The following is a 26,315-nucleotide window of genomic DNA, read 5'->3' as shown; positions in this document are numbered from 1 at the left end:
TTTAAAATCCAGAGCTTGTGGTCCGGGTTTATTTTCAAATACCTATCGAACAAATAGGTATTCGATACAAGGTGTTTTTATACGACCGTATATAATTCACCCCATGACCTCTTCGATTTGAAATATAATCATTTATGACTTTTATATGGAAATATAATACACTAGGGATATAAAGAAGATATGGTGTACAAAAAATATACACCGATCGGATCGGTAACATTTTTGTCTTACAGTGTACTTAATGTTCACTGCGTTATAGATATAGAAAATTGAAAGATGAGCAAAAGATGTCGCAAAACCGTTTGAATGTCGGAAGGTAAATGATACTGATAAAAATGATTACGCCATTAATTGATTTACTCAGATTATAGATCGTTGAAATCATGACTGGTAATTAATAATATGTGTAGAAAAAAGCATAACAATGAGCTCTTCTCATTACTATAATGTGCCTACAATGATTTTTCAGTGTTTATACCAATGTTGTTTCGAAACACATTATATTTTACATCTTACTCTACTTATTTTGAATTGCATGTATCACGTTCGGGACGGTTTAGTTCTTTCCAAATTCTGGAAAAAGGTCACCAATTATTCAACGTCGAAAAGAGAGAAAAATATATTCGTTTTGCATAATTATTTTAATAATTATTTCTTACATATAAATAAACGATGACAAATTTGATTATTAAAATTTTAAAATTTTGGAGAATTCAATACGACCACGTACAGATTTATTCATCACATTCCAACGTTCCCAAAATACGTGTAACAGTATATATGAGCTAACGTACGGCGTAACTGACGAGGAAAAATTAATTATATTATGTCATTACGTCAGTACTTCTGATAAATTATAAATTTGAATACACACGACATATCATGCATACACTTGCATGGCTACAGATTTCTTCATCTTATGTTGTAAAAATTCAAACAGTATGAGAATTCTTGTTTCGTGCTATAAAAAATCAGTGCATCAAAATTAGGGGTCACCGAGAGAATTAGTTTTACATTAAATTAACATATGGCACACTAATCTCATATAATTAAGTATAATTTCATAAATTTACTTTAGATTCTTCGTGAATCGCAGATCAAAGCTTTCAGCCTAGAATATTTATTCACCATCATACAGTGATTATATTGAACAATGAGCAAAACTATAAAATAGCAAGTGAAAGAATCCGTGGACTGGATTTTCGACGCTAAAGTAAAATACTTTAAGAAAAGTTGGAATCACAATGGAGCCTGATGAGGAATTTCAAAATTTTTATTTCTTTAACCAAGTTTATTTTATTGATCATACCATCGCGAACGTCAACCGACTATATCATTTGCAATGATCTGAGTCGTGAATTTTGCCTACGTTATAATAGTAGAAAAGGAAAACATGACCGCAATTTCCCTTCCTGCTTGAACGATTTGAATGCATGATCACGAGTATTAAGTAAAATTATGAACTGGTAATTGTAATTATTATTGTTATTAGTATTTGATAACACAAAGCCATCAAATGTTACATCTCATTTATCTGGCTCGCATCACGTGAGATCATTGTTTCCACACATTTACCGTGGAAAGTATTTTCAGTTAAAAAAAAAAAAAATGTGTGGAAAGAATTTATTAATTATGCAATATCAAACAGCGATTAACGACGATTTGAGCAAATAACACTGGCCTGCGAAATATATATTTTAGATTCCCCCCTCAAGTAATAATACTTTTTTTTAAGAATTTAGGTATGTTGAATTAATAAACTCTTTATTCACTGATGAGTTCAACCGAATTGTCAGTATAAGAGAAAAAGATTGAACAGAAATTTTGAAGAAAGTAGAAAAAGATATCACAAGTCTGTTTGAGTTATCTAGTCTCTCAAGTCTTGTTTGAACCTAATGCTGTTAATGTTGTTACCTAAGCATTCAGTTTTATATCCATTTTATTTTTTTTTTTCCCTATAAAAATAGTTCAAAAATGCATGAAAATAAATCTCGATGTGCTGTAAAAAAAAAAATAGCGCTACATTTTGATCGAACATACCTGAATATCTAGAACAAAACATTATTACTTGAAGTAGGGATTAAAAGTTGTATTTCGCAAGCGTGTAGAATCAAAGTGTCAACTTAATTCATCACATAAATGTTAATTATTTATTCATTTCATATACCATTTGATGGTACATAATATTTTTGTTCATGTGATGTAATACATATTAAGTCAGTTCCTGCGTCCGATACAACGCAATAAATAAATAACAAAGAAATTATTCGTAAAAATGATGCAATCATATTTCAACCTCAAACATCTCAGTTAAACATGGGAACTAAAAAAAAGGAATGTAGTGGATTTTTAAGTATTAAATTTCTTTGACACAGCAGCTATAAAAACAAAAAATAAAAACAAAAAATAAACTATGTATTCAATTCCACTACTACATCGTGATAAATTTTTCAATTAATTCAATTCAAAAGTGCAACATCATTTTGGAGCAATATTCAGCTTATTTGAAATTATAAATCCATTTCGGAATGAAACCTATACGCTGGCATGTACAAATGATTTTTTTCCCTTCTAATACTGATAAAATTTAGGAGTAACATAACGATGACGGTAAAAAATTCAAAATTTCAAATATCGAAAGCACCGTTACAATCAATTATAATAATAACAAATTGCGCATCCTGTCGGTAGTAAATAATTCATTTATGGCTATTTGAGCAGCATCCCGAGTTTATCACGTTTAAATTAACATTGGCCGAAATGAAGGTGGCAGAGGGTGGATTTGGATTAGCGTTACTATGTTCAGGGCGTGGTGGTGTGGCCGACGGTCCGCTATTTTCTCTACGTTGTTGACCGGAAGATGAAGGGATAGGACACCGAGTAACAAGGTCTAGGGCCGTATTCGTTGTGTTCTCAGCCTGTTCAGCGGAAATACTCGCAAAGGGTCTATCGGTGACAGTGGGTGAAGTAATTTGTCTGAAAATAAAAATTCATTCATCAACTCCTAGATCGATTGTACAGTAGTATACGTGAAACATTGTAAACTTTCTAATTAAAGATTTCACATTTTTTCGATTACTTGAAAAGCTCTTTAGTCAAAAAAAAAATCTTTGGCTATATAAGATGAAGATTGGAGATTCCGATAACGGACTAGAACAAAGCTTTAGGGGTAACAATCCTCACCCAGGCGTCCAAGTACTCTGGATTGTTTCTTCATCTTGTATTTCTAAAGTCGTTGTTGGCGCTGCCGGGCTTTCTTGAGAATCATAATTTGCATCTGTATTAACCCATTCTGGTGCCTGAAAGGCTTGCGCCTTCACTGGCTTATAATGTTCCTTCACAGCACCGGGATAATTAGTAGATCCATTTGCTTGCAGCGGTATACGTAGTTCATACATATCCCCATAATCATCTGAAACAACGAAGTGAACTTACGCGATGATTTTTAAAAAATTTAATCCATTTTTTTCACCTCTACGTTTGATCAAATAACAGACTGTGTTTTTGGCCGTCCACTACATCGCATCTATGCAAACTATGGCTTCATTTATTGTAAAAGCAATTGTACTTAAATGGAAGTGCAGGAAAAATGGTATGTTAATACAGACGCCTCATTGCATAAAAATATCGCATAACCATTTACCTGGTTTAACTGCCGCACTCGTACTATTAAAGTACAAAAAATCGTCGACCTAGTGTCGTTAAATAATTTCTTATATAAATGGCAGCTCGATCCTTGCAGCATTTGGAAAAAAAGCAAGAGTCAGTCGACGTACACTTGCAGAAAAGTTAAATATCACATAGATATAATACAAATTTCATTCTGTTCAAATGATGAGAAATATTTTACTCACTGTTATTTGATGATGCCGGAGGTGCAGTCGGTTTTATCACCGAAACTGTACGTTCGAAATCACATGTTGAAAGTTTTTCCCAACATTTCGATTTAACTGAAACAGAAAAAGTAAAAATCATCAGTGATTAAACCTCGTAACAACCTCGAAAACTGAATATGAAAACAGTAACAGAAGAAGAAACTTACCCACGAAGTATATAACGTAAGCGACGATAGCAATAATTACGATACACACGATTATTCCGCATACTAAACGAGTGTTGTACGAATACTGATTTGCTTCATTTTTCTTGCACGTATCTGATTCGTGACCGTCCGTCTTGACTTCAGCGGAAAAACTGTTTAAAAAAAAAGAACAATATAATCGAAAAAATATAATTACAGTAACCGTCGCGCCAAATAAAGTATTGAAGACTGGACACCAAACAAGCGCTTCACGAATAATTGCATCAAGCGTCTACTCTGATACAATTTTGTGCGAGAAAATGTTTAAAATGTTGATAATCAAATCAGGATTATGAAAACTTATCATATTCTTCATCTGAGGGGCAAATACTTGGTATGTAGATCTTATTGGATAATCCTTATTGTAATTTGCCAAGTGAAAAACGGACAAATGCGAACAAATTATGAAAAGTTTCAAAAAGAGCTGAATTTATTCAGCTGAATTAAAAGAGCTGATTTTTCATGTATTGCCTACCCCGTAAGACAAGGACCACATTGCTTGGCATCGCGGGCTAGTTTTTCGCCTTCCTGTCTGTCAAATAAGGCACACTGCGTATAGTTGACGCACTTTTTGGACGTTTCGTAGCAATACTGATATTTAAAACAATCATCATCGGTTGAACAGTCTTCCGCAGCCGTCGTTGTTACCTGTAAAAGTAAAAAAAATTGTACAGGCATATCCTGGATTTGGAACAGGTAACAGAAGTAACGCATAAATATACAGCACATGTTTTTCAATCTTCTAACAAATGGCTACGATAATGATGTAGTACCGGCATCGAATAATATTGAAAATTTTACAACTACCGCAGCTTCAAGAGTGGTGAAATCTTATAGTTAATTAATTATCCAATCAGGTTTCGAATTAATCAATATCAATGACTGCAGGATAATCGAGGATGCCTAGAGTTGGAGATTGCAATAACTCTATCATCGTGTTGCGATTCACCACGTCGTTGCTGCTACCGGAATTGTTAATTTTTTAATTATGACAGAAGAATAAAAAGAAATAAAAATAAACAAGGAATTACGGATATTGTTTCTATATAATAGTAAATCTACAAATACTGATAGACACAAAACTAACCGCAATGGTTTAGGTACGCAGTCGTGGACGTATCATAAAATTCAATTATTCCCCCACATTGCTGTTGTTCTCTGCAGTTTTCGGTGGTTTGTCGCAATCATGGTCACCGCAATATTTATCAGTATTATTCCACGTTTCTTCGTCCGATGAGAAAGAAAACGCTACGCAATGATCAATCGATTTGCAAATATAAAAGACATACCTGCATGCATACAATAAAAGGGTGCGGATTTTTTCAAGGACATTTTTAGGATTACAGGGAACTCGGCTGGGCAAATGTGTTCTCAAAATTATCTATTTCGATCAATTCGTGTTTAGATTTTTTACTTTATAACGTGCCGCGCAGATTTTTTCTTCTTCTTGAAAGAAAAAAAAAAAAGTTTGCGATGGATATAAATTAAATAAATCGTCAACTGAGATAATACAATGACTAACTTCGGTAATGCTCTTAATTAGAAAGTGAATTGCACTTGAGCAGGAAATCTAGCGCGTCGTGTAAATTATAATACCGTGTATTGACACTCCGTTAAAGATTCTGTAAGTGGTCAACACCGCACAGCCGCACGCACATGAACAAACATACGTAAATGATTAAAGTGTCACGTTAGTTCGTGCAAGCAAGGTCCGGACTGCCGAGTGCTCAATGTCAACGGTAGGCTGCGGATAACGGTCTTGACAAGGAGCAACGAAAGTGAGAAATGTGACGCAATAGCTATGACGCATCGGCGAAAGTATTATTTGAAATAATAGGTAATAGTCATCGACGAGACGGATGTATCAGATACGTTTTGCGTGAAGTAAGAAACGCACAGTCCATAATCTGCGAGCTGCGGTTACAGGTTGTCACATTTGTCGTTGAAAACGTTGAATTGTACAAGGAACCGGAGAGAAGCAATGTTAGCAAAGCAAAGCAAGTTACAGAATAAATAAATTACGTTTTTTTTACTCCATTTAATTATGTGACGCGAGCAGATACTTTACAGATTTTCAAGGTCATGGAACCGTAACTTCTGTTTGTTTTATTTATTTTTGTTTCAAACAAATGAATATGAAATTTTATTTTTTCACGTCTTCACGATGTATGTATGAAATTTTACCAATTTTTACTATTCGACGTCTTTCATAATTGCGTATAAAGAAATTACATATAGACAAAATAAAAAAAAAAACTAAAAGGATTTGAAAAATTAGTCGAACGAAAACCTAGTTAGATTAAGTAATTAGTAATTTTGAACCCTCGGATTTGAAAAATTGAGGCTTTTTTTCCCAGAGAGTCGACGGCAAAACACGGCCGTGTGAGAAAATTCCAAAAAAGCCGCAAAGCGACTTGGTACCCACCTCTTATTCGGATAAAATAGCAGTTTTTACATGGAACTTTAGCACATACATCAAAATATCCAATGCAACTATGCCTCCTGTGATTATTACCAGCTCTACAAGGCATGAAAAAATAATGATATTCAAAAAATCCAGAATTCATCTGCAATATATATCTACGATGCACGGAGAACATCGATAATTAAATTCCTTGTCGCCCTATCTTTTCAATTTGCGTAAAAGTGTTTCAGATATTCTTAAAATTCTGTCCCGACTACCAAATCCAACGTACTAATTCTGTGATATTTTCGCTATGCCGAGTTATTACAACTATAACTGCACGAAATACCTAATTCGCCGTTGCACGAAATTGCGATTCTTGCCTTTAAGGTAAAAAAATGCAAAGCTATTAAATTAATTAATATTACATGATCGCACATCGTTGTTCATATATTGTCGCCGACTAAAACAATTTTCCTAGTTTCGCAGTAACGCGAAAAATCCACGTGTATTTACGATACATCACATACGCTTGACCTACTTTATTACGGTGGTGTGATATGATGCAGGCACATCGTCAATCCAGGCGGCACGGTGACAAAGAATAAAGAGAAAGAAACCAATAAAAAAAATCAAACACTCGTTAAGTATGTAGACGGGCATCAAGGGCAAGAAGAGAAAAAACAAAAAGAAAAGAAGGTGAAAAAGAAAGAAATATTCACGATGGTGTATGTATTGTACATCTTGGCTCTGTGCCTGATTCCAGGATTCCCAATATTATTATTATTGTTATTATTATTATTATTATTATTATTATTACTACGACAGCACAGTACATCCATGCTGATGGGAAATATTTAAACCTAATGCCTCTGCGACGACGGGCTACACTTGCATACAACATACGTCATTATTATTATGATTGTTTTTTGTTTTACACAATTGTTGTTATTATTTGCGAGGGCTCGAGATAAGCGGTTGTACGTAGTTGCGTGAGATAAGAACACTACCACGTGTATAGGTGCATGGACATATCGTGAGGATGGGATTTACATGCCACGTCCTTATAATATTACGTACCGACAAAATCTATGCCCTTAGTATTATAAGTATGTACAACGAGTTTGTAATAGAGACGTGAGTTGGCTAGTTGAAAAAAACTAGCAATCGCATTATAATCTCTGATACTTTAGCCCACGTTTAGGTACTGTTCGATAGTTACAAGAAAATAGTAAAATATGCACGTACAATTTTAAACGGGAAATGAATTATACGCAACATATTGTTCACGACGAAGTGTTGCGTGAAAACCGCATAGATTAGATATTAATTTTTGTATAATAATATGGACTTGAGTTCATAGACGCATTACGTTTTAATCTACAGTAATATCAGATGTCGTACATGTTCACACACGCATGTTTAATAATCGGTGAAATATAGGATTGCATTAAGTAGATATAGCATAATTCTCATGCCAACATAGTACAATTTCGCAGGTTAAAAATATTATACATAATATACCAAAACGGATGTTCGGTAGCAAGCTGCGTATCTATTCATATTATATACATACGTACGATTCTTTTCATGTATTTGTAAACACATACATATGTACAAATAGAATAGTATAATACGCAAGAGATTTGTATCGTTTCATCTCCGCGAATAAGTTCCTGGCTATAACGACGCCATTTTGGAACTTTTGTGCCGCGTCATGGCCAACCTGTGCCGCCATAACCCTGAATATAATTCCCACCCTTCGGTGAACGATAAGAGACTCCCGTACCACCTGATGATTTCATTTGGCAACCCTGGTGAAAGTTTCTACCGCTACAAGTTTCTACTGGATCGAAACGTTTGGTACAATTTCGCGCAAAATTGTGAATAAGCATAGTTTTTCATGAAGAATTGTTAATTTTCGTTAAAAATTGTCTAGTGTCTTGTAAATTTTTTTACCGAAAAACTACAAATTTTTATAACAAACTATGCACGTTTACAATGGTGTAAGACGAAAAACAATTTTTTGTGAAAAATTGTACGAGCCGTTCCAATTCCTCTAAAAATTCTTAGAAAATTCTAGGAATCATTTTTACCAGGGGACACAATTTCACGGGTTGTCAAGATAGGGTGGAAGGATAAAAAATTAAAATTGAGCTTCGAAATAATATATAAATACTGCCACGACGATTTAATCATTCATATTATTATGTTATCGACGAACCGGTTGTCGATCGTTATTTATTTCTATCTTACGACTCATCACGGGCATCGAATCGCGCGATGTGCGCAAATAAAAAGAAAAGAAAAACCAACAAAACCGTTCGTCGAATTTCACATGTGTACGTGTATGTAACGCAGTTCGGAGATGTTATCTCTCATTATTTTCACCGTGTGCACGAGCTTCGCGCACTCGTAACTACCTACTTGTTGCTGCTTGTGTACAAATATAAATCGACACTCGCGTATCTACGCGTAATATAAACGAGTAACGAACACAAGCGCGATTCGTCCCTCCGCAAGGAAAACGGCAAAGGTATTGACATTATACCTATGTAATGTGGCTCCTGCCGTGGTCAAAGTCCAAGAAATATATATACACATATTCATATAAAAATATGTGTGTGCGCGTGTTTCCTCTTCTTCAGCAACGCTGCACGATATAGTTTCAAAGGGGAGAATACGCACACACACACATTTATATTATATACACACATATGTATCTATGTAAACATATATATCTGTATATATTTATACATACTTTTCCTTAAGAACATCTTCAGCAACGCTGCACGATATATATATATATATAATCTTGCCCTCGAAACTATGTCGTGCAGCGTTGCTGAAGAAGAGAAACCTATGCGGTTGTTTTACTCTCCGAATGCTTGTAGACCGTACATTAGGTGTATAATGTTGTATATCTCTATTTATAAACGCATCGATGGTGCAGCGGATCTGGGAATACCCAAATCCATTGATACTAATAATTTTAACGTGTACGATGATTCATTGCTTTCAGAATTGTTGACCAATACCAAGGGATACAATTAAGCGAAATTGTGCAAAGGCGTATCGAAGATTTTGCAGTACCGCGTAAACGAATGATTATTTATTTCATAAGCGTGGATGCGACATTTGATATAAGTATACCATCGATGCTTAAATCTCGCAGGTATAACGAAACGCGTATGCTTTGGATAAATACGATAATATAATACATAATATAATATAATATTTTCTTTGTTTAAAGATAGAGATATCTCTAAGCGTTGATAAATATTTTGTATATATATACGCGTATAATAACTTGTGACGTTTGCATGTCAAAACTATTGTAATTACAGACAGGTTCAGGGGTGTCGATTATCTCTTTGTCTGCGTGCGGCGCGTATTATGTTTCATAAACGAATTGGTTAAATCGGTTGGTAATCGTGCGCAACTGGGCTCGTATCGGGACTCGCCGCTTTGCACGCGTGAACTACATAGCTATATACGAGTATACGTGTCGTGAGTCAACCCCTTTGCGGCTTCCAGAGGATTCTCGAAGGTTCTAGACACTCGGTGGATGCGTTACACATGCACAGATATTATGCTACAATTTTATTCGCCTTGTAACGTTGTAGGTTACGTTTTGCAGAGTGGATTCCTGCTACAGTCAGTCTTTACAGACAATTCCACGTGCAATGTCGAAGAAAAACATCGAAAAACTTTTTGGTTTCACGAGAGAATGAGGCCAATAAATGTAATTTTACAACGAGCGGCAGTTCAATTAGAGAAATACATTTCTTGGCATCGTTCTTGTGCAAAAGAAAAAAAATTTTTTTTTTTTCCTGGGTAATTTTATTCGGATTCCCGCTGATTGTAAGTGCAGATTGTTCACATCAGTGATGCGTAGGCTTTGATTGTAGACGAATGAGGAAAATCGGAAGGAAGCAAAATTGGAGTATCAAGAAAAATGATTATATATGTTCTTGTGGTTGTTGTGTAAAATATGTATACAGCAGTGTGTTTCACCAACTTACCAATAAAATCAATGCGACTGTTACCACGGAAGTCATGGCAACCCCCATGGCTAACTGAAATTCTCGGGAATCTGAAACAATGTGTAAATCCATACGTGTTAAAAAACCTGAAGTGTTGCATTGAAATTATAGTAATCACGTAAGGATATGCGAATAGTTGTACATTTTTTCCACAAATTTTCTTCAACGTAAATATGTACGGTCACAGGATTACAGAAAAATACATGGCCTTGGATTGGGGAAACGAAATGAAAAGAAAGTTCTCAATATTATAATTTGATAATCTTCCCTTCTCAATTTCAGCGTACGGAATTCAGTTTAACTGATAAAAATGAATTCTCGTTCTGTTAAACCCGAAGACATACATGAATAGTTCCAAGATATTGCCTCTCAAATCGTAACATTCGTGGTAGAGTAAAAAATGTAATCATTACGGTCACTTTAATTATTTTTAATACTTTTTAAAGGTGCCAGAGGATAGATATTTAGTCATGAATGAATAAAATAAAAGACTCCAAAATACAAATATATATATATTCATTTAATTTGTAGGATATTTTTAATTCGTCTTCGTGTATTTTGTATGATTACATATAACGATTAGACTTGTCGCTCTATATATTACCTGAGATGAAATGTATAAAAGTAATTAAAAATCTTTCAACTCAAAAGATTCCTCAACATAACGCTACATACAATCATTCCTTTCTCGGATTGTACGTAAACATTTTTTTAAATTATATATGTATCTTTCCAGGTCATTTTGTACTTCCCTAGTCATATGGCAGGGGAGAAATGTTTATCATGTTTTCGGTTCTCAACTTGGGACAGGTTGACTATTTCACATATTACAATAGACGTTGCCCAAAACTAAAAGAAACAGATAACTAATTGCGGCAGACAACTTATCAGAGTAGATTTGGGGATTGCTCGACACATAATCTAAGTTCAGTAGCCTAGTCGTCACGTCTTGTCAACTTTGTGCCGAACACTTAACACGCCGATACGGTATTAATGAGCAGTTTCGATATGTTGGTACAAACATAACGGCCACAAAAGTGCCAGGAAAGGAGACGTCGAAAGATTCGGACAAAACGGAACAGGGAATATTTTGAAAAATAGTATTACGGAATCAAATTCGTTACTGAAATACCATTGTAGGTTTGTACAGGTATAAGAATATTCATTTTTTTATAGCAACTTGTTGGATAGGTTACCAGATATTGCCACTGGAATGACAAAGTTTGTTGGAGGGACATGCTAGGGTAGGAACAATTTTACTGTTTGAACAAAATTGTCGGGCATTCTGAAAATATTTTATGTTTGAGATTCAGTACGTGACATAGAACACAGTTTAAATTACAACTACAGACACTTTGAAAAAATGTATTTTTCATTCTTTACTATTTTTTACCAAAAGACACAAGACTCGGTACGTTGGAACAACTCGCATATTTTTTCGTTTAAGCGAGAATTGTTCAGAGAAATTACCTGTATCGAAAAAATCATATTATTTATAAAAATCCTCTAAACTTTATTACATTGTAAAAGCTTTTGCAGTTTCTTTATTTTATCTCGACGCCTCTTACGAAAAGTAGCATGTTTCGGCTTTCAACACGAAAACTAGCACGTTTCTCTTATCCCCGCGATAACTATCATGTCTCGATTAGTGCACTGAGGATTATCTTAAGATTTGTGTGTGCGATAGACGATAGTCGAAATGAAAGTCAATTTGCGGATGCAGATCTTAGAAAAATGAAGCTTTTTTCACAGGTTCTTTACAGATGTTTTAAATTTGTTCGGGATTTTCTATCAATGCAAATATCAATTGGTCCTATTATATTTATATCAAGTAGTCCGTACCTAAACTATCCGTAATATTTCCACAAGAGTGTAACAGCTATTGCATCTTATTGGATATGACTAAATCAGTCTTTTTAGATTTTTATACTCAGCATTACCGCACTTTTACTGATCTGTGTAAAAACTTGTTAGTTTTTTCGGTGAAAGCCGGAACATGCGAGTTTGCGGAAAATCTGAAACGTGCTACTTTTCGTAAGAGACGTCGACCTGTAGCTCTGAAAAATAATTGAACAAGGTTGAATCTTCTACGTGTAGTAAGTAAAATATGAGAATGGCAGACAGATCAAATTTCCGTCACCGTGTCGCATAGCTAGATCAAAATTCGTAGCCCAGGACATGTATAGATATTATCAAGTATTTATGAAAATTCATCCGCTGTTTCAAGTAAATAAAATAACTTTATCATGACAAATATATTCCACTTCATATATAAGTTTTTCTTTCGTTACGTATGTTATACTCTTTCATAAGTTTACGTATTATATATTATATATAATACCTTTGGCATCAAGATGATAATAAGGTATAAAATTATGAAAAAAAAACAGTTTGCACTGCGCGCAGAATTCCTCTTAAACGATCAATTCAATCGGAGTTGGAACGAAATAATTTTCACAAAGTTTCATTTCGAGAATGATCTTTGCGTATTTTTTCTTTAACCTGCACAGGTCACAGTAGCTAACGGTTAGCCATTGTTGATTTCTCAGTGAGGCACTTTGAAGAAATTTCGATAGTTATTTTCGACATAAAATCTCTGTATCCGAACTATTGGCAGAAATTATTAATATAGGGCCTAATGTTTGAGCTAATGTTCGTAATACTAACAAAACAGATCATGTGTTTGCCCATAATAATTAAAAACGTACTTTTTTCCTGTTATACCTATTACCATTGCGAAATTCAACCGAATTCATTGAACATCACATTTATAGAACCACTGCGCGAATGAATTACGTACCTTTCACAGAACACGTTCACAAAAAAACAGCGGTGACGAACTTTAGGGCTTAATAATTTTTATATGATTACGTGCGCTGGAGTTTTAAAAATTCCAAAGTGACTTGTCATCATCGGAGAGTATGATTTCATTAAACGGAGAAGACAACAAACACCTCCATAGAGATTGTAAAACAATCTAATTAATATCGAATTTAGGCATTCAAATTCATGCCAAATGAACGTAAGTTTTGCATTTGTGTTCAGTAACATTTACAACTGCATTTAATTGCCATCTCATAGTTCAGTCGGCTGTGAGTTTGAAACCTGATCGTTATCCCCTTTCATTCACATATATTATTCGTTTGCTTTGGAGTAAACTGTTTGACAACTTTTGTCTTCGAATTTCTTTTGTGATAAAAAAAAATTCACGGATTAGATTTTAGAGACGAATGCCTCCGAAAGGTCGACGTACGCAGTAGAAGTGAAGGTTGCTTTGATTTTGTAAAATTCGATCTCGACGTCGAATTCACCGTGACAAATGAATATCGAAAGTGAACGATAATTGTGTTGAAAATATTTTATATCATTCTCTATTTTTATTCCGCAATTTTGAAGTTAGGTTGAGAAAACAGCTCCTCGAGAATCCTTAAAAAAATGAATTTTACAATACTCTAACGGCTTTCTGGATTTGGAATTTCAAAGAATTCGAACGTTTCAAAGTCAGATTCGTATCGACTGATTTTAAGAGCTCTACGATCAGTCTATACTTCCCAAATAAGTTATTTCGCTGTAATTTGCATTACTCTTAAAAATATTGACGTGAATTCATTGAAATGGGACATTTTGTGCGTAACTCGTTAAGTGACAGTAATAACGAGGGCGTATAAAAAATAGATTTGTAATCTATCATCGAATCACATCGATGTTGAAATAATAATTTATACTAGATAAACAAAACGGTAACTTCCGCGAAGTGCAAACTTTTCGTGGCGTAAAAAGTCCCTATACAGCATATACGGATAATTGTGATAAATTTGACATGTGTGCTTACTAAATTAAATATTCAATATAAAACCGCAAGTAACGTAAATCTGTAGCTGATGTATTTAAATCGGCTAATCGGAGAGCTTTTAAAACTGCGCTTTAAACTCTCGTCTCCGGATTGCATCAGCAATTGTCAGATGAAATGGTGGTCAGTTGACGGTGAACAAGTGGTTTCATTTTAGGTAGGTAAACGCACGTACATACAGGCGTCTGGTAAAATGGGTGATTTGTGTGAAAATAATTTTAAAAAACCCACCTACACACGCACAGAGAGAGAGAGAGAGAGAGAGACTCCAAAAACAAATTATCGCTGCTCCGAATTACGAAGTAATGCAGCGAAGATTTTAAAATCAGATGTAATTAACCGTTAAAAGACAGAAACAATTCGCAATAAATCTATAACATCAACGTACGTATCTAGCGCGACTTTCCTCCTGCTCGTTTATGCGGACCACACATTCCTGGTTACACGGAACTCAGCGGTAAACACGAATGTCATCACACGTTTGCCGCACGTGTGGTGTATGCGTAAGAATATTGAATGGTATGATCGAAGGGCTGAACATGTCGCTGGAAGATGGGTAACTCTTGATTTTAGTTATTCGTGTCAAGACCTGTCGATGCATGTGTCGACGAGTCCGGTGCATCTGACGAGATCGGTAAAAAGTTCGGTTCGAATGACGTTCCGAAAATCTTACGAGTAAAAGTTGACGCAAAGTAATCGTATGTAGCTTACCTTTGTCGCTGCCGTTTCTGCGGTGCACTTCTCACTCGCAAAACTTTGAAACCTTTCTCTCGCACTTGTTGGAGTTTGACACTTGTCGTTCGAACTTGCCGTCTTGAAAGTTGGATCATTACTGACTATACCGAGATTACCGAGGTAGACGCAGCAACTGGCGAGCATGATTCATCGCGCCGCAAACTCGTCGAGACTTGTCTGCCCGCAGGTGCAGTGGGGGTGGGTGTCGTGATTTTTTCAGCCAATCAGAAACCCGGCCGAGTATCGATCGCAAGCGCGATCCATCTCGATCTTGGACTTCGATCTTCTCGATCTTCTCGATCTTCTACCCCTGTTCGTCACTGACCGCAGCCAGGGTTGCCGAACCTTTCAGTCTCCGTTTATGCGCTCGTAAATGACCGTTTGAATGAAATTTGTTTATTTCATATTCTTGTAGATTGGAAAAAAATATTTTGGACGTATTTTTTATTTTTTCGATTGAATCAAAATTGCCATTAAAATAACAGATTGAAAACTATAACATTGTGACGTCGCCCATGTTAAGATATATCTATATACATTAAAATCAGTGAAATTAAATCATCTATAACATGAAAAATTATCATTTTTAACGAAAAACAAAAAATACCTCCTCATTATTTTGGCTTGCACTGCATTATGCATTCCTAAAAATGGAAAAAAAAATTTCATGCAAACGGTCAATTGTTGCATCGCCCAGCCGTTAAATTATGGATACACCGAGATTTCGCCTGATCATAACGTTGTTAACATCGCTCAAGCGAGGTCATCTAATTCCTCGTATATTCAACCGATATAATATGGCTAATTGAATCCAATAAAATTGAGAGGCGCGAATGTCTCTTTTATTTCAATCAGGAAAAAGTTTTAGGAAGTTGAAATTATATTCGTATTAATTTGTGGTAATACATGCAAATTTCCCCACCGTGGCGACACCTAGCGAGGCGAATCGGAGGCGCTTCGTACGAACGAGCGCGTGTCGACCGTCGTTGTGCAGAGTATACGAATGCGCAGGTAAAATAGGTTACTCCGGCATCGATCGTTGGTTTCATCACAACCAACCAAACGATGAATGATACTCTGGCTAAAACACGGAGTATATAGGCGTATTAGGGTGATCCTTGGTTAGGGTGTTGACGAATTTTTACCGCCCCATCACTGAAATCAATTTTAAATCATTTAAAAAGAGTCCCCACATTTTTTCAGATTCTTACAGCAAGTCTGAGATAGCCTGCATTGTGATCGAAGTTTCTTATGAAAATGAAATGAGAAAAACTTTTTTGCGCACTATATGTTTTATGGTGAAAGTAATAATGTTCCAAAAAATCTGTAACTGCGAGGTTTTAGTGAGATAAAAGCTCTTTGAAAATCCAAACGTACACATTTTGCATACTTTGGCCCCTGCATCGCAGACAAAAATATCGCCGCGGGAATATTTCGCCGACCAATAAGATTGTATTATTTGGCGTATGTGCAGTTATAGATTTTCAAGTTTCAAGAGATTTTCCCGGTATATAGAGTTCGGTGGTACACTTATGCCGAAGGGCTCAAGAAATTCTTTATCTCTTGTTTACCGATTTTTTTGCTATCGCACATCCAATGGGAAACTTCTTAACTAACAATGACAAACGGACGACTGTCGAAGCGGAAAGCTTCGCACGTGGGTTTAGAGTAAAATTTAGCAAAATTTGGAAGTGGAGACGCAATGCGATCGAGTACCTGTTAACGGAATTAAATAAATGGTATTCATTTTTCTATAATTTCGGAGCCAATACTGCTTTATAGTCTAGCTTTATCAGTTTGCAAGATCCCATCTTTGCACTTTTGAATTCTCGGGGGCTAAGTTTTTTAAGGCTTACTAATATGAAGCTCAATGCGCAGAGACGCGGGGATTTGTCGGCTTTTGATTCTGATTCGAAAATGAACTTAACGAATACATATGAGTACCGAAATCCAGTGAAAAAAATAATTATTTCAATGAAAAGGTTTTTTCTTGTCTAATTTTCATTGGCTATATTTTGTCGCACCAACTAAAACCAAATGCATCGCGACGTGGCTGGAGCATGACTGTAGCGTTTTCACCTAGAGAACTAACAATAAGCTACAAGCGCAATTCTTCCCACGTACCACTTATGTACTACTCTGCATCGCATTGGTTGCACGGTATGTGAACAGTCTGTCCAATCACTGAAATATTTGTAGTATAACCGGGCTGCCATTTGCTGGAGCGAAGCAGAACCTTTGATGAGCGGGTAAAGGGACTGGGTCCGAGAACTGGGGGGGGGGGGGGGGGGGTGATGGTCTGAAGGGGATAGCACTGATCCATAACCATGGACTCATGCACGGGGAGCCTCTCCCAGCGGCGCTGAAGCGAAAGACGGAAGGGGAATCAGCGCCGTCAGCCATATTACTGAGCTAAATAGATATAGATATACATATACAGCTAAATAGATATACATATGAATATCACGGATATATATAAGCGTTTACGGCTTGCAGGAAAATTTTTCCGAGCCCCAAATAAGGCCCATCCTAATGTACACACACGGGAGGATACAAAGAACGGATTTTACTCAGAATTGCACCTCTTTTTCGATAGTTTCGAGTAAAATCTGTTCTTTTTCTTCTCTCCGTGTAGGTGAAATGGTGATCAGTTGACCGGTGAAAAAGCGGGTCTAATTTTTGACAAGTATTGAACACACACATCAAAGTCACGTTGAAAACATATATTTAAATGCACACTTGGTGCACACTGAAATTGTTCCTTTTTTGGCAACTAGATGTAATCACCAAAGTGGTCAGTTCCCAATGGCCAAGCGATGCTACTGACCATCATGGTTCACGCTTTTGTGTAACCCGGCGATATTTTTAACCCCTTACGCGGCAAGACCAATTTTGCCCATAGGGCCCGAAATGCGGGGAAAAAAAGTCTTCAGATTTTCACGAAATTTGGTACTCAGGGGTTTTTGGGGTTGCTGATTACGATTCTGCACTAAAAATTTCGAAATTTAAAATGGCTGATCCAATATGGTGGCCAAAAATGCAAAAATCCATTTGAATTGCATGAAATTTGATACTCGTGGGTTTTTGGGGTCGCTGATTACGATTCTATCCTCAAAATTTCGCAATTAAGATGGCAGATCCAATATGACGGTCGAGAATGTAAAAAATCATTTGAATTGGATGAAACTGCTCTCAAAATGCACTAATTAAAAATTTTGAAGTTATTGTGGTCGCTGATTATGAAACTGTACTCAGAAATCGTAAAGTGACATTAGGTCGAACGGTGAGGATAATGAATAAATGCAAAGCATTCGACATTTTGATTGACAACTGCCAAAGAAACAACACATAGTCCTCTGAAAACATCACCCAATTTTTGTTGGTAGTCGTTTTGACTGATTCTTATCACCGTCGGTAGGATACACATAATTCTCTTCAGACATTTATGGCGGTGGTCACAGAAGAATATAATATTGAAAGAAGATATGAGTAGTTCTATTTTGTGTTAGAAACTTTTTTTCGTTCTGAAAAAAATTACGCTAAGCTAAGTAATACCTATGTGAAACAAACGATAGTTGTTCTGGTCTTGAAAAACTTGTTGTAATTTGACGTATTGAGTATAATTGAGGTTTGATGTGTAACACCAAGTCACCATTGAATGTGACAGTTTCGCAATGAGGTGAATGGATTTGTTTTTGAATGTCCAAATATAACTGAGACATGCGAGTGAGTTCTATTGATACTTTGTAATGCACAGTGGCTTGTTCCAACAGACCCGTTAAATTTTTTGCTTCCATTACCCTTTCGATGCATTTCTTGTCACGTCACTGGTAAGAGGAAAGATACAAGAACCGTCTTCGTAGAGTGTAGTGATGTACCCCTATGCTTGGATTGTTTCAGCTCATTCCATAAAAAAAAAAATTTATTGGAAAAGGATTTGACGATTCAGAAGTTTGCGAAAATAAAGGGTACAAAACAATTGAAAAAGAAAACGACGAAAAATGATTGAAAAGCATTCAAAAAAAAACAAAGAATATTATTAAAAAAAAACAAAAAAAATAAAATAAAAAAAAGCAAACGGAGTGTAAAGTCCTATGAATGCAACCTCCTAGCGGTACACTCTCACATATTAAACTTTGAAAAGTCAAGCTCAACATAAAATCAATATGAAAAAAGAAGGTCCCATTGCAAAACTTTACATTATGAATTCGTGTGTGCCGTAGAGGATCCACTATTTTCCATTTGTACACTTTGAGGGCGGAATCGTAATCAGCGACCCCAAAAACCCCCGCGTAACAAATTTCATGCGATTCAAATGAATCTTTGCATTTTTGGCCGCCATTTTTTATTTCAAAATTTTGAGGGCAAAATCGTAATCAGCGACCTCGAAAACCCCTGAGTACCAAATTTACAGTATAGGATCAATAATGGTGGTTATCTAAATTGCTGTGTTCAAAACTGTCTTGATTGTACTTATATGCCTATAAAATAGAGTTCGTACCATGCGTATAAAATCTTAGGGGAGAGATTTGGATGGTTAACTAAATCAAATAGGCCGTTGATAATGGCAGTTTTTGAAATAGGCGTTTCATAATAAGACCCTATAATGATTCTGTAGTTGAAATTTCTGGAATTGCAACAAATGCTGACCTGGGCTGGTCTAGAATTTTACCAATAATTTTATACCATGCCTGACCTCTAACACGATGCAGAAACGCACGGTTCGAATGGAACTGCTTTATCGGCGGAGATTCGATAGCGACAATCCCTCTTACTCCCGCAGTCAGCGTCTCTTGTTGTCCTAACACAGCTTCGACTGCAGGTAAAATAGATTTTTTCAGTCCTCGTTGTTGCATCTGCTAATAAGAACATCGATAAGAATGGTACTACATGTAGTAGGTAACTGAACACATCGCTTCCATTTGCTCGATGCTCGGTGCCAGGGGTAGATGGCAGGTCCCCGATTGTAGCGAGTGGGAAAATTTATGAAATACGAACGATGAGTCTAACGATGTTTGAAAAAATTACATGCGCATGAAGTATGCTAGAAATACATGAACTAGAATTTCCCGTTCAAATCAATGAATAACCTTGCATACGAGTGGGGAAAGTACAATACTGATGCTAATTTGATTTAAATTTAATCCTGATCAGTTTTCATGTAATTGTGTTGGGACAGATATTCTGTTCGATTCTTAAGTCACGTATACTTTTCAGGCAGAATAAATTCTTCATCTTAAAAAATGTACAGTTCAAACGTGCGGTGTGGAAATTGGACTGAGAATATTGCTCTTTCGGAGGTATAAGTTGAGCGTTTGCAAATTTCATCCCATGTACCATCAACGACAGATAATAGAAGGGCCTCGTTTTCGTCGTATGAACGGGCCAGCACAACGAATCTTTTAATCGATAATTTCTTTTTTCAGGAGAAGTTAAAATTATACGTAATGAAGCGGGACCGAGAAGAGCTTCTGGTGCAGCACACGAGAAAAGTCTTTGCGAACGTATTCCGCGAGGTGCAGTTGGCAAAACCTGGCGATTTCATAACGTTTGGTAGCTGTGTCCAACTTCAGGCACCCGACATGCCGGGTTTCCCACCTAGAAGCAAGTACAGTAATTACGGTGTCGTTCTCGCCGGTACGATGAACGAACGCGACATCGATACTGCTCATCACTTTCTCGACGGTTGTTCACTCGTTTGCTCACCAGTCTTGATACCTTGCGTCCGAAATACGTTCGTCATCAGACCCGCCGATTGCCATCATCGCGAAGGCGACAATCTTATGTTCGATCAAGCATTCCTTTTGCAGGTAATCTTCAGGTAACAATTTTTCATCGAATCACTTTGGAAAGTGAATAAAAAGCTTCCATTGAAGATCGGATATTGATTAGAAAGACAATTAAGTAAGGGGAGATTGTGTCCTCCGGACTGACTTTTGCTAATGTAATTCAATATAGGTTTATAGCGTTGACGATAATCTCCAGTCTAACGGCATGAAAATGCGTGTTCAAAACGAAAGGTTCGACATTTTCTAATCAATGGAATCGATTTAATAAGTTTATTACTACTAATCAACCTGTTTGGTCACTACTAATTAGCTAATCGTCGTTTTTACCACTCCCCAATAGCTGATAGAGTCTGGTCGCGAACCTCTGTACGTAAGGGCAGAGACTCCTACAGTTAGCTCAGCTCATGGTCCCATGGAGCACAACCCAGTGATGTTGAGCAACAATCCAGACTGTTACGCCAAGTGGAAGGTTCTCTACTGGGACCCTAACATGAGGTTCGAGACTGCGGGCGCACCATTTCCACCCTCGACCAGGTTAGTTGTTGAAAAGCCGTGGTAATTCGAGTAGTATTTACTTACTTTTTAACAAAAAATTTAACTTCCAGGGTGGTCATCTGTCACGTAATGACCGGGCTTTGTCTGGCCGTTGAATACTGTCAATGGTACTTGACCATATTTGGACCCGATTGCGGCGTCTCGGTGCACACGTATGCCGATGTCCACAGGCGAGAAACCGCCGAGTGCCTGTGGATGTTCGTCACCGAGAAATCTTCATCGGAAAACACCGAATGTCCTGCTGGTTCAGGTTAACGAAACACGTACTCGAGATGAGATGAAAAAGCTTCTGGAATTAGAAACGGTGTACATGATGGGCATAAAATGACTTTGTCGTAAACTTGTTGTTGTTTAAGGGAATCGGTACAATCTGCATGCTTGGAATGCGACGTGTTCTTTCTTCTTCCTAGGTCTGTAGGATCGCAGCGATCGTTGCAGGATGCGGGTAATTAGTCAGCCGGCCATGTTAAGGCCGGCCTGTAAGTATGTAATAAATGGTTTATTGGTACCATATAATCAGGTAATTAAGAGAGAAAAAAAATACGTCAAAGCTCGCGCGTGTCCTGCAGCCAACGGCGGTATAATTACATTAACGAGCTTACACTTAAGAATTTATGGTTAACCAATGAATGATACTAATATTTTCCTCCCCCTTTGCTCCGCACGGAAACCAATGACGATAACGTCGTCTCCCGGCGCCCCGATTCCTTATCGCGAGGGTTACTTTCGGCCAATAGTCGAAAGAATTATCCGTTCACGAATCACGAACAGCACTCCACCGACAATAAACACATAAATAACTGCGCCGCTGGCCAAAGTCAGGAGCCGGTGCAGGTGGCGTCCTCAGTTCTTAATTACTTGCTGCAGCCAGCAACCCCGGGTACCACTCAAGTTTTGTCCTCGTCAAGGTTGATTGCTCGTTCAGCTTTATTGCTGGTAACACAACAGCCCCCGCACCTCATAGTCATCGAGGGTAGGTAACTACGCTCACTGGTAATTAGTTACGTGACTATTATACGGGGTGAGATTTTCAATTGGAAATTTCAGAGGACACTCGACGCTCCCGATCCATGGCAAGTACGTATACTTACTGAATTAGTGTCGAGTGGTAATTCGATCGTATTATTAAATTTAATGTCCAAGTATATGGAAAAGGAGGAATAATGTGGAGGGGAGAGAAAATTCAGTAATCTATATACAAAGATCCTTATACAAAGGGCTCGGTGAATTTTTAACGATCTTTGGTTAAGGATAAAAGTTAAGAGAAGAGAATGGAAAGTGGAAAAAAAATCTCCAGCAATGTTCAATTTAACTAATCGTCTCAATGATTTTTAGAGCGTTTGCAAAAAAAGAAAATGGTTACGACTTGCTGTTTTGATCTTTTTTTTCTCATAAATATTTATTGAAGGAAGAAAGTTGTATCTAGTCAACATACGACCGGTTGCCTTTATATTTTCAAACGCTTGATTTCAGTTGAATGAAAAAAAAATTATACACCCTTTTACCACCAAAATCGCATTTCTGATGACCAACTTTATATATACTTTATGTCATTAGTCACGCAATATATCAACAATTTGAGAAAAGGTTTCATGATTAAAGTGTTCAAGATAATTAAACTCTGGTACTTTTAATCCATATCTAATGATTTTGGGGTTATTTTTTTATCATAAAGGTTTCCAGAAGTCTTTTAAAACGATTGTTACAGATACTTATTTTCAGATTGGATAAAAAAAAGGATCTGTGTAAGTACGGTACAACAGATGCATTAGACGTTGGACAGCAATTACATTTGTGGGTTATAACTACATGTATACTATTAAATTTCTTGAGTGTTTTTAGTTAACTTGTATGTATCGGTCAGCGAGAAAATGAAGTGACAAACATTGTAATAAGATCAATAAGACTTCACTTTAATAATGTTGAACTTTCTAATTATGAAACCTTTTCTAAAATTGTTGATATATTGGATGCAGGTGTTATGGAATCCGGTCAGAATCTTTTAAATGACGTAAAAGCTAGAATGATTCGAATAGTTTTAAAAATCATAATCGTTAGAATTATTCAAATTAATCGCTTGTTCGACAATTTATAGTCCCTAGAAATCACTGAATGATGTTTCACGCTAAACACAATAACAGTACGAGTAGGTTAATAACGATTTCATCATTAGTTACGGAGGTCAGTATAACAGTTAAATTAAAAATTGAATTATTCGAAACGTTTGAATTAATTGAAAAATTTGAACTAATCGACCAAGTCTAAAATCGAGTCAAATCATTCGTGACCTCGAATTATTCGCATATCCCTAACAGTAGGAATGTTGTTTCATTAGCGTTCTCCATAATTGGCTGTAAATTTTTCAAACGGGTAATTTTTATTTTATCCATTGATCCTTAATTGAAAATTCCGCAACTAGGATGATGACCTCCCCCTTGTTCGACGAGTCGGGCGCGTCCCGTTCAGCTCGAGGAGTAAGCGAGAAAGAGATGAACAGGGTGAGACCGAGGCGAAGACGCCGGGCGTCGTCACTCGTCCATCTTACTTATCAACTCTTCAGCCTCTAGCCAGCCGCACCCCCGCCACCTTAGAGCTATACCACCTTCAACGAAATCTCGGGAAGCAGGCGTCGACCATCCAGCCGTATACGTCCGACGAGCCAACCACTTTACATATTTAAATCCGGTCGTTTATATTGTCTGTCAAGCTTACGAGCAAATTGGATAGCCTTAATTTAACTTTTAAATCTAACCCCGCGTCACTAGATTTCTCGGATTGGCTACATTTGTTACATTTGTTTGGGGGTTCCCCGGGGGACGAGAAAACGGGAGCCGAGGATCGCGCCGCGGCCTCGCCGCAGCAAATGCCTCGCGGTTTAACCGTGCGACGCACTATCGCAGACCCTCGCCTCCTATAAAATCCCGCGATACGATCTCGCTCGTCTCACGCTTTTGCAGCCTCTCGGTGCAGCTTTGAAATTTTTTTACATCGCGCCGCTCTAAACGGGGGAACTTTTCGCGAGGGGTGATCCAACTATTCCGCACTTCATCGAACAGTGGCGATCATGCGGCTGAAAAGCTGAGTGCGTCGGGCCGGGTGCCAAAAAATTGGCCAACCGCATCCGGGAGCGGAAAGTGGAACCCGGAGACGCGAGACTCGCACGGTTTGGCCGACGGCCTCTGGAACTACGAAGAAATACTGCAAACCTCGCGAGCTCGTAATCTAATAAGCGTTGAAAGGCGCATTAGCCAAAATTTACTTAGAGAGTGTAAGGGAGCGGAGAGTGGCCATCGGGGGTGGGCGACACTCGGTCGCTGTATCCTGACGAAAGTACCGCGGTAATTCACACTTGCCGCGACGTTAACACGACGTTGGGGAAACTTTATCGAGCCAATTTGCAAAATTGTAAACCACAAGGTTGCGCTGCCTCGCAACACCGAGAACTTCCCAGCTGATACATTACCCGGCGTTTGAAAATTTTCCCCATACTTTCCGGAAACTCTGAAGAATCTGCAGTCGTATATTACCTAAGGTCTCCGCTGAGCAAGGTCCTTCGCTTCCGTATTATTACATACAGAGATACGTCTGCGCGAGGTATCGGTTAGCCATTCCAGCTGTATACAGGCTATTCCCGAGGGAGCCTCGCGGTATTTCGGTCGCCTATCATCCTGTTTTACGGGTGTCAATAACTGTCGGTAAAGCTCGGTAATACAAAGTTGGAATTTACCGCCGGTCTTCCATGCTGCGAATCCGTTCACGTTATGCCGAAGAATCGTTCGATCTCGCGTTATTTCATGTATATATATATAAGAGTGAAATTACTATAATAGTCATCGAGATTGTCCGATTATTATTCTAGTCGGTACTCGGGAATTGCTGGGCAAACAAATTTTATGAAAGCAAAAAAAAAAAAAAAAAAACCAAAAAAATTTACTCCTCCGCAGCGATTGCTGAAGATATTCATATTTTTGATGACGGGCGCGTTACACGCACAATTACTTTCGGTTATATCACGTTGAATGCTCACGGTCTCATCCTTATCCCCAAACCCGTACAGTGAGTGGTCATAAGCAGAAGAAGCATGGAAGTTGCATCCTGCCGTTTGTTAACTCTCATCTCATAATTAATCACGGGATTTTGAGCGACAGCAAAGACCGTTCCAAATCCGCTTGACCCGGACGAGATATTATTATATAAGGCAGGAAATATCTTCGTTGAAACTTGTTTGCGGCTACCAGTTCGTCGGTCTCGTTCAGGTATACACATAACGTTTCAAGACTGTGAGGTAGGTACAGCCGCAAGTTTCGACAATGCAGCGCAATCTCGAGTTAATCGAGCTTTAAAAAATCACGCGTCCAATACTCGCCGCAAGGATAATTTTCCGTCAGCGAGAAAAGAGACGGCATGCAATATGTTCGGCGGGATAAGATCCCGCAGACGCGAACCGTGGAGGAAAGGAATGAATCCACATCGACGCAGGTACGAGTATGATTTAATGGTATCCCGCATGTGTCGAATAGCGGGGTTTTCCCTAAAGTATCCAATTTTATATTCTGAAAACGGACGAACGAGCTGATCCCATAAGCCCTCCCGGGTCCCGCCGCTGGAAGGAGTGGAGAGGAGATGAGAGGAGGTGAGAGGAGAGGAGAGGAGAGGAGAGGAGAGTTGCTGCGGATTCACGCGGGCATCGGAGAACCGCGTGGTCATCGATATCACTGATACATCGCCGATACGTCGTCGGGAACATCGGGAGCAGCATCCGTCGGTGATTGATCACCGGTCACGTCGCCCCTGCAGAGCTGCATAGCTGCCACGGGCTCCAAGTAGCCGCATGTCGTGGATGCCGAGCCGGCAG

General features: G+C 37.7%; 2 protein-coding genes across 2 annotated transcripts; one reads left to right on the top strand and one right to left on the bottom strand.

Moving 5' to 3' along the window:
* Positions 1 to 622: 622 nt before the first annotated feature.
* LOC107226212 lies at positions 623 to 15,257 on the bottom strand. Its single transcript, XM_015666944.2, has 7 exons — positions 15,093 to 15,257; positions 10,511 to 10,581; positions 4,557 to 4,729; positions 4,043 to 4,194; positions 3,855 to 3,950; positions 3,184 to 3,412; positions 623 to 2,976 (listed from the first exon to the last, which is right to left on the bottom strand). The coding sequence occupies exons 2-7, from the start codon at positions 10,556 to 10,558 to the stop codon at positions 2,700 to 2,702; spliced, it is 975 nt and encodes a 324-aa protein (XP_015522430.2). The 5' UTR covers positions 10,559 to 10,581; positions 15,093 to 15,257; the 3' UTR covers positions 623 to 2,699.
* A 5,102-nt stretch (positions 15,258 to 20,359) lies between these two features.
* Positions 20,360 to 21,757, top strand: LOC124295176 (cilia- and flagella-associated protein 161-like). Its single transcript, XM_046744067.1, has 4 exons — positions 20,360 to 20,416; positions 20,543 to 20,926; positions 21,246 to 21,439; positions 21,511 to 21,757. The coding sequence occupies exons 1-4, from the start codon at positions 20,360 to 20,362 to the stop codon at positions 21,713 to 21,715; spliced, it is 840 nt and encodes a 279-aa protein (XP_046600023.1). The 3' UTR covers positions 21,716 to 21,757.
* The last annotated feature ends 4,558 nt before the right edge of the window (positions 21,758 to 26,315 follow it).

The sequence above is a fragment of the Neodiprion lecontei genome, chromosome 6 (assembly GCF_021901455.1).
Source record: "Neodiprion lecontei isolate iyNeoLeco1 chromosome 6, iyNeoLeco1.1, whole genome shotgun sequence".
Lineage (NCBI taxonomy): Eukaryota > Metazoa > Arthropoda > Insecta > Hymenoptera > Diprionidae > Neodiprion > Neodiprion lecontei.
Note: the sequence above shows the minus strand (reverse complement) of the source record. Positions and strands in the feature narration are given on the sequence as shown.